General features: G+C 42.0%; 1 protein-coding gene across 4 annotated transcripts; it reads left to right on the forward strand.

The window, feature by feature from the left end:
• The first annotated feature begins 4,855 nt into the window (after nucleotides 1-4,855).
• LOC131880488 (uncharacterized) lies at nucleotides 4,856-8,958 on the forward strand. 4 transcript variants are annotated; one of them, XM_059227145.1, is made up of 9 exons: nucleotides 4,856-5,015; nucleotides 5,091-5,456; nucleotides 5,519-6,015; nucleotides 6,139-6,640; nucleotides 7,005-7,109; nucleotides 7,258-7,335; nucleotides 7,408-7,530; nucleotides 7,601-8,027; nucleotides 8,506-8,958. In XM_059227145.1, the coding sequence occupies exons 2-9, from the start codon at nucleotides 5,092-5,094 to the stop codon at nucleotides 8,509-8,511; spliced, it is 2,103 nt and encodes a 700-aa protein (XP_059083128.1). In that variant the 5' UTR covers nucleotides 4,856-5,015; nucleotide 5,091; the 3' UTR covers nucleotides 8,512-8,958. The 4 variants fall into 4 exon arrangements, with proteins under 4 accessions (XP_059083128.1, XP_059083130.1, XP_059083129.1 ...); XM_059227147.1 differs by having other exon boundaries at nucleotides 6,157-6,640; XM_059227146.1 differs by having other exon boundaries at nucleotides 5,519-6,000.
• Nucleotides 8,959-9,354: the final 396 nt, after the last annotated feature.

Consider the following 9,354-nt stretch of genomic DNA (forward strand, 5'->3'; position numbering starts at 1 on the left):
CACAAGAAAGTGAAAGATTACCTTAATTTTCTTTAGGTTAATATCGACATCTTCAGCAGCTATCTTTTTCTTGTCCAAGTTCAACGGACCATCATCAAAGGATGGTGTGGCTAGATATGTTGCTTGTAGGAATTTGTCATCGTCATGTTTTGCAGAGTTATCCAAATGCTTTGAGCACAAAGATCATCGCTTTGGTTCTTGGTGCTCATCTTCGTATCTTCTTTCTATCGAGAATGCATTTGGAATAGTTCAGAGTACATTCAACCCTCTCGTGCTTCTCGAGGCAATTGGCCCACACCTAACAACGATCATAATACCTTTTTATGAACAGTGCAAAGTTGGAGTTAGCAGAGCTCTCCAATAAATCAATTGCTGAAATTGTGAGACGAGAGAAACTAGGAAGTGGATCATAAAGTCATCGAGTTTTTGCTGAACTTTCTTTGTTTAACTTTGTCTTTGTTGTGGTTTTTGTTTTCACTATGTACAGGCTAAACTTGGCGATTTAGATGCTTCCACTCTCCAATTACATTTGAAGACGAGTATTAAAAGCATTTGCTCATTTAGTTATGCTCTGATTATTTTTGAATGCGCTAAAAGTGAATAGTGGCAGTTCAGAAAAATATGAACATCTTTCCTATGCTACTCCTTCGTTAACCAGTTCTAGATACAGGTTGATTCAATGAGACTCTAAATGAGACCACTGACTTTTATTCTTCAATCATAATTCATTATGAAATATGATCCCCGTGAACTGTAGCTAAGGGATTCGAGTTGCCTTTGAAAACACCCAAGTTTAAAGCACCAGCAACACTTTGGTGCAACTAAAACGTTGAGAAAACAAGAAAACGTACATGAATATTGAAAACTATTGAAAATGGCCCAGTGGGAAAAATTGGCATATAATGTTCTGGCTAAACCGGTTTTGAACTACTTCACCAATAGATGGCGCATTAATAAGAACGACATGGACAAAAATAGCCATAAGAGATAGACATCAATTTGAATTGGTTCGATGTAGAAATCTTGATCTTTGGAGCCTATTCGTTAGATGCTTTCGATTTCTCTGAGGCTTGACTTTAATCTAATGGTTATTGTAGTCACATACTTTACCTTGATGGTAATAAACCGAGGAAAAAAAGTTATATGGGACAAATATTATCTTTAAGACTTTTGATTTAAAGCTTCACAAAGAGCAATTTGAATTTGGAATGAAAAATGCTCGTTGCATTGAAACTCAAGTTATCATTACTGATAACATTACTAATTTACTGATTGATATAATCTAACGACAATAACTTTTTGCATGTTCCTACTGATGCTCAAATTTGAATTTGCCGTTGATGTGCGCCTTCAAAGCTGAGAACCGAATCAAACGTGGAGCCAAAATAAAAGTGTGTTCAGCTGATTACAGCAGGCATCCCGAATTATTGAAGTGGTCTAAAACATGACACAGTTACCTCCAAATACTTGGAAACTGACAAGTCAAAATGCTCGGATATTATCATTCACAATAGAATAAAACGACAGCATATAGTGTCGCTGGTTTGCGATGGACATGTCTTTCAGTAAGTACGGTTCTCCAGCATATTCAGTCGTAATTAGATGTAATTATCACCTTCTTGCAGGCTGGATCACCATTTATGCCTCCCCTCTCTGAGCCGTTCTAAGAGGTAACATCAGTCTTCATTTCATTCATGATCATTGAGGCGCATATTTACCAAAGTGCCTTTCAAACCACTGAACGCTGGACGAAGACGTTGATTTATTTTTTTGTTGGATGGATGGTGTCCCTCGACTCTTTTTCATTGAGTAAACTTCAAGCATTTTTAACCCCATATTTGGGGGTCAGGAACCAGTAAACGAAAAATAGCCGTCAGAACCTCTGGAGTGACACATTTTCACGCAAATACAATGAAGGACGTGGTTTATTAATATTGCATCTAGGTGTCTTTCCACAAACCAATTAGCAATTGGCGGACTGTGTTTGAAAGGTTCTGATCCTTTTTAATCAAATGCTAAAATGACCAGTTTTTACTTTTTCAGTTCTGAATTGCATTTCAAAACAAATTTTCAAAGTGCAAAAAAAACCATTTTTTTTTCATTTGGATAGGATACTTTTCCAAAAGCTAACGAAATTTAGAAACCAGATTATTGATTGGCATATCTAACAAAAGCCATAACTAGAACTTCCTGGAAGTTCTGCATTTTCTTTACTTTTAGAAATTGCTCTTAAGGAGGTCAAATCCATGTAAAAAGAACACGTCACCATTGGAAAGAGAAGATCGGGGTGAAAATGGCAATTTCCATTCCAATCGACCATCTGAATTTTGGACTAAAATAGACCGTCAATATGACAAAACTTCAAAATTCCCGTGATAGCTCATAATGTGCTATGATTGACCATTTTTTCTGTCAATCTAAGACCCCAGAATCTAAAGAGCTCTTATGTTAATGAGCTAGGCAAGCTTTCTTGCGGGTGAATTGGCGAAACCACGAAAATATTCCAAATTTGATGGTTCCAATTAGGTTCAATTGGCCATCAAGTCCCCTCTTCGAAAGCCCGTTCTGCATTGACGTCACATTGCCAACGTTTCTTGTTCTCAGAATACAATCCTGATAAATCGAGTCCCGAGCTCGCTGATAGTGACCCGAAAACGAAGCGATTTGAACTCTGGCCAAAATACCCGAAGGGGGTACCGGTCTCATCTTCAAATTACGTAATGATCGGACTTCTGAACTCGTCACTCTGAGGAGCCACTGATGTTGATAACTCTTCCTCCTGGACTAAGACAAATCGTCAAAACAAGACGGTCCTTTTTGGTACCTCTATCCAATCCATGCTCTGTACTCAGTAACTGGCGTGTCTGTTTATTCTGTGTCTTGGCGTTATGGCAATAGTCTCTGTTTCGGCCTGACGTCCAAATGCTAGGTTGCAAACCTAGACGGCCTTGGCCATTCAAAAATAAGACACCCATTAAATGAGCCAGTGGCATGAGCCTCTTAAAATACATTACCCGATAGAGAAGCTTCCATCGCCGAGGATCGAAGTATCTGAGTACTATCCGAGTAAAACCCCGGGAAATGATCTTGTCCTGAAATAAAATGAATCTGAATGACCTCTGGCCCCGTCTTCAATGAATGGATTTATGACTTACTATGCCTTGGCAGACCGTGGTAATTCTACATTTTTAATCGAACCATCAACGAACAAAGCCTATTGTGTTTGCTCGAATTATTTTCAATTTCTCGCAATCCAATAATGAAATACTTGATTGAAACCACATGGCCCATCTCATTAGACTCAAACACCAATTAAGGGTTGGATGGCTGACAGATTTCTACTCTGAATTGGCTACTTGTCTAAAGAAAGATCTGGGATTGGATGTTCTTGTTATTGAGGGAAAAATGTTCCGGAGCCGGTTCCCAAGATTGCCATAAATTGATTCAACCCAAACAGGATCGAGACTTCAACCTAAAAGTTTGCAAAGTTCAGCACGAAAAACGCACTTTGCTCAAGGACTTCTTGCTTCGTACACTCCCTTTGACGAATTTCAAGATGCAGATGACTCGAATCATCTTTAATTGGTCAGCACCTCCTTTGTTGAAGTATTGCTCACTTTCTGGCAAAAAGCTCATGCTAAAATGCCTTACGTCTGAAATTACTCAACAAGCTTCTTCTCAGATTACTAATTGGCATTTCATTTACATTTGGAACCGTGCACTTTTTGTGAATGCCAAAGAACTTGCTAGAAGTGAGTGAGGAAAAAAAACAAAATAGAGCGGGTTTGATGCCGACTCAACCCACCTCTGTGGATCCATCATGTTGTAGCTTGTATGTACGCGTATGTGTATCCTCTCTCCTTCGTCTTGGGTCAATGTCGTAACCATGTTTTGAAAGGGCCTCAAAAACAGGTTAGCGCATCTTCGCTGGGGAAAAAAGTACTCCATGGGAGTGCGAAAATTCCTAGTCAACCCTTCCTCCATTGGACGCGATGAATCTCTGGCCGAATCCAGACCCTCAATCCGCCTTCAGACCACACTAAGACTGAACCCCACACGTGCCTCTCAATTCGGAATGGTCTGTTGCTATCCCTCAGCCCCATGTCAGCCAAACCTGCATAAAGTTATGTATATGCAAAAATGAGTAAAATTACACCTTGATGCCCTCATGACTGTTCAGAAAAAGGGTGAAGTGACGATAAGTTATCTTGCGTTTGGCCCAAGATGTATGATTATATCCCCAGTTTTCCAAGGTTGTGTGTAGCTCGTTGGTGGATGGGGCTTTTACTGGCAAATTTGCTACTTTTGGCGTAGGTAAGGCAGGATGAAGAGGCTCAGGATTTGGTCGTGTTTACATGAGCAAACGCCGTGGACGCACCAATGCCGCTTTAAGGAACGACTCCGACCGATCAACCAACCAACCAACCAACCGAAAACCGACCGAGAGAACGGGGAGAAGGCGTCCGTTCAAGATGAAGATGAGCAAAATCTCTTTGTATTGAAGGGAAGAAAGAGTTTTTTTACTTCAAGCCCGTCTCTCGAGGTGTTCGCTGAAACCACTCTTTCTTTGGTTGGATATCTAAACCAGGGATGGTTGTATGAAAAGTGAGTAAATTTGGTTTACGCTTTAGAGCGGTGAAAAAATATTGCCGAGGTTTTTAAAAGAGGTTTTGAAAATGAAGAATGACAATTTGTTGGTTGATTGACAAGGTCCAGAGTGTAACGAGATATCCGTTGGTAGTTTATGCTACCCAAACGAACCGTGGAAGAGGCTCAGTGGATACTCGGAATTTCGCCGATTTTGGCACGACACGAAAGAGTTGGTAATCAAGTGATGGGTAGGTATGGTATGGTGTGCCCCGCCACCGGGTACAACCAAACACTGTCGCACAGGACTGCTACCTCTTTTTTCGTGGCCTGCCTTTGGGTATAAAACGTATAATCGAGTACTTGACCGTAAGCAGTTTTAGTGAGAAGGTCGTGAAATCCATATGTTCAGAAAAAAAGTTACTCAAGTATGTTGAAAACCTTTCTCCGTCTCCCGTGATCATCGTCGTGAATACCCCTCTACTTACACCATTATTTTCTAGAATGCGACAGTTCTCACTACTAGGCTTGACGCTTTTACTAACACTCAATGCCGCATTCGTATTAGCCCAAGATGAAGGGGACGCTGCCACAGCCCCTGAGACTCCCGCACCTCCTCCGGCCGATGCCGGAGGAGACAATGCCCCAGCCGGAGGAGATGATGCCCCAGCCGGTGGAGATGATGCTCCAGCACCTCCTCCAGGTGGTGATCCTCCAGCCACGGCCGCCGAAGGTGACGCCCCTCGATCGGGGGCTGCTCAAGGCGCTGGAAATGAACCTGAAGGGGAAGGTGGTGCTGAAGAAGGGGACGCTGAAGAAGAGTGCGAAGAGGCATGGGAATATGTGGAATTCATGAAGACAGAAGTCAAGTAAGACGATTGAATATTATTAAATGCATTTGGGTTTGATATATGTGTATGTACTTTGTTAGGGAAAACCTTGAGAGTATCCTCCAAGATACCCTCTTTCAACCGCGTCCTCTTTTGGAAGAGACCGTGACCAAGACCATGGAAGAAGTGCTGGGTATTCGAGATGCCATTTTGGGTCGCACAAAGGCCATTCGTAGCAAAGAGGACTCTGTGAAGATTTGCCCAGAACAGAACATCAAGCAAGAGGAGTTCCTCACTCAAATTCGCATGCAGATCATGAGCGTGCTTTTGAGCTTGATCGAAAAAGATGCCGCCACTCCCGAAAAGCTTCAGGATGTTGGCAAACAGCTTTTGGCCATCAGGACCAAGGTTAACGGAGAGATCACTCGAATGATCATGTTGAGAGAATCTGCGGCTACCACACGCAGTGCCCCCAAAGACGATTGCGATTGCGGAATCTTGGGTGAACTCGTAGAAGGCCTCGACAACGTGATCAACCAGGAGAAGAATCAAGACGATGCCGAAGAGCAACCCAACCAAGAAGGTAATAGCAATCCTTGTAAGTCCCTTCAAACTATTAAACCACCTTGAGCACGTGCTTTTTCTAGCGTTAGGCATTATATTTCCTAACTCTTTCACACATCGTTTCGATATTCATTCATGCTAATTTCAAACAATACAGCGAGAATTCAATTCCCAGACCAAGAAGGCGAGGATGGAGCCGATGCTCAAGCTCAAGGAGCTGCTGGTGAAGGTGGTGACAGCCCTGTCCAACAATTGACGATGCTCCTCATGACCGTGGATGCAGAGATCAGGAAATTGTACAATGAAATCCTCGGCGAATTGGACGACACCGCTCGAGATGTTCTCTCCCAAGAGCTTCAAGACCTTAAAGGCATCAGCAACAGCCTTCATGAGGCTCTCTCGCTTCTTTCTGATCTGAATCCCGAAGAAGATCAAGATGATATCGAAAAGATCCTCCGACGAGATGTCCGATCCGTCCGCAATGACGCCAAACGACTCTTGGAAGACTGTCAACAAAGATGTCCCGGAGAGTGCGACAGTTGTGGTGCCGAACGAATTGATGAGGTGGCCGACAAATTGGCCGATTACAAAGCCAATTTGGAGGATCTATCTGAAGATGAGGCCAAAGAGAGCATTCGAGGAGATCTTATGCAATACCTGTAAGTAGTTGATGGCTAGAATCAAGCAAGTCATAAATGGGCTTTATGAATGATCAATGTCACGATTCAACTCACGCAACGCAATACGCATGGGCAATTGGCATCTCCCACTTCAAAGGGTCTTCCAACTGAAACAATTAAAAGGCAAAGGGTTGCCAAAAGAATTAGCATCTAAACTTCATGGCAGAAGATAAATGGGGAGAGATCATTTAGGAATTAGGCTTGAAATTATACTCACCTTGGTGCCAAGGCCATCAGAGCTCTTGAAATCCTCTTGAGTGATGATTATGATCGTGGTCACACAAAGCCTACCCACAATGAAAATATTCAAACGCATATTTGAAACCATTAAAAAACTTTTCAGGACTCAAACCAACGCTGACATGACTGATCTCTTGCGGGAGAAGGCTGAAAACGACGAATTAGACGAATGCGGTATGGAGAAGCTCGACGTCATCAACAAAGTCAAGTAAGTTCTTTTGATTTGATGGAGACATTTTGCATTCATCTTTGAATTGTGCATGCTTCCACTCATCTGAAATGATTTCGCAACCGAGCCACCCATTACATAACGACACAAGTTTTTTCTCATCCACACCTATCTCCTCTCTTTTCAGGGGCCCATTGTGGATGATGGTGAACATCACCATCTTTGGTGATGCTAATACCATGACAGAGATGGTCAACGCTTTGGAGTAAGACGCATAACATTGATGCATGCTCTTAAATGAAGCGACTTCAACCAACGTTTTCTTTTCTCTACCCAGACAAGCTTTAAGTGAGATGCGCTCGCAATATTGCGGACCCGATAACTCAACCGCACCTGAGCCCAAATCTGATGATACCAATGAATGTGACTTGGAGGAGATCAACAAGGCCAAAGAATGGATGTAAGTCTGGCAAGAGTCTGCTGATAATTGAGGGTAAAAACTGTCAATGTTCATTTGATTTCTTACTCAGTTCGGATATTGACGAGATCATTGCCAACGACATCTTCAAAAACGAAAACGATGAAGGTCGACGAAAGGCGATGTTGGGTCTGATCGACTTGAAATCTGTCATGGACGACCGAGTACGGGAGCTTTTCCAGGACAATCTCCAATGCAAAGAGGAGGTGGAGCAGATCAAGAACATCTACGCTCAAAAGATCACGGATTGCTTGTCGGAGATGATGAACCCTCGGTACCGATTTGACCTCCTGGGTCGCGCTGAGCGTGTCCAATGTGTCAAAGATCTACGTATCCTCTTGGAGGATCGCCGAGGAGTCCTGCTAATGAGAGAGATCGAGGCCAGGATCAACCGAATTGGTAGCGGCGTTAATGTCGTGGGCGACGAAAATGAAGACCAAGCTCAAGGTCAAGGAGAAGGCCAAGAGAATGCTACCGAGGTAAAGACCACTTAACTTGTTCAGTGCATCCTCCCCCTGGAGATTATTTATCGTTCAAGTTTTTGATCATTGACCCTAAAAAAGCAGGTCTATGAAGTAAAGACCATTATCAAAGCGGCAAGGTGCACTTGTGTGGAAATGGCTTTCAGTTGGCAACTTCAAAAGACATGCTTGGCATTGGAATATTTGAAGTTTGCGCTTTATTAGAACGTTGAAATGCAATCCCTATGAGATGCATGACAAACATCAGTTTGGATATTACCTTCCAGATGTTGAGATATGTCGTTCAGTTACCGAAACATTTGATTTAGTTGATTTCTTGAAAAATGAGTGTTGACTGAGGCTGAATGGTTTCAAAGTCCTGGAGTCAATCTAATGAAAAAGTAACAAAAACTTGCGATACTTGCCGTTATTTGCTATTCCCTTTGGACAATGTACTTAAATGTACTCTTTGATGGAGATTCTTTTCCAATTTCAGGGTTAATGAAGTGACTTACTGAGAGGATCTCAAGAGCCATTACTCCCTTGAATAAATAACACACTTTTACTGCCAGATATTCCGGTACCAATCTCGTGAAGACACACAACTGCCAAAAATGATTCCAGGAAACAATGTATGGGCATTATATCCACTACTTTATGTGATGAATGAACTTCTCTTGTCCCTTCTTTCTTTTGTGTTGTCGGGCTCTTTTCGGTGTTGGTCCTTCTAGTCTCAAAATTTTCTTGCTAACTTTGGTCTTTGGGTGCTTCCGATTCAACTTTGTATCCTCCTTCCTCAAACGGGAAACTGTCAGTTGTTAATCAATCTCACATAACGAATGCAGTAAGCAGATGGACAATGTATGATTCCAGCCAAATGTGCAAAACAAATCATTTCATGGAAGTTGCTATCATATAATGAAATAGTCAATAAAACGTGTCAAATCTATTACATGTCTTGCATGAGAAAGTATGTCAAGTGTCAAAAAAGGCAAAAAAATGGGGCACATGATCTTTTGAGACTCCTTAAACCATACTGAAAATACAATCCCGAATAGTTCAACATGAAAAACTTAGAAACGCTGACCACGCCCATGGCTGGAAAGCCCATTAATATGGCTGACACTGGCCGTGTGAGCCTCAACCCTCTAAACCTGGCGCCCGTATATCTGAATCTTTTTCTAGCTAACAAAACCATAAGGAACAATTTTGATTTCAATTGCCTTATGGAAGAGCTTACTTCAAACCATAGACATTCCAAAAAATTATAATAATAAGCTCCTAAGTTCAAATCAGCAAACGTTTTATTTGATGTTAAAGAGCATCAGACCCTTAACGAGTTTGA

The sequence above is a fragment of the Tigriopus californicus genome, chromosome 5 (genome assembly GCF_007210705.1).
Source record: "Tigriopus californicus strain San Diego chromosome 5, Tcal_SD_v2.1, whole genome shotgun sequence".
Classification (NCBI taxonomy): Eukaryota; Metazoa; Arthropoda; class Copepoda; order Harpacticoida; family Harpacticidae; genus Tigriopus; species Tigriopus californicus.

Excerpts from the sequence above, each read along its gene's own strand:
- LOC131880488 (XM_059227145.1), top strand. The coding sequence starts at position 5,092 with ATGCGACAGTTCTCACTACTAGGCTTGACGCTTTTACTAACACTCAAT. Across the intron at positions 5,457-5,518 it reads TTCATGAAGACAGAAGTCAA|GGAAAACCTTGAGAGTATCC; the intron begins GTAAGACGATTG and ends GTACTTTGTTAG. Across the intron at positions 6,641-7,004 it reads GGAGATCTTATGCAATACCT|GACTCAAACCAACGCTGACA; the intron begins GTAAGTAGTTGA and ends AAAACTTTTCAG.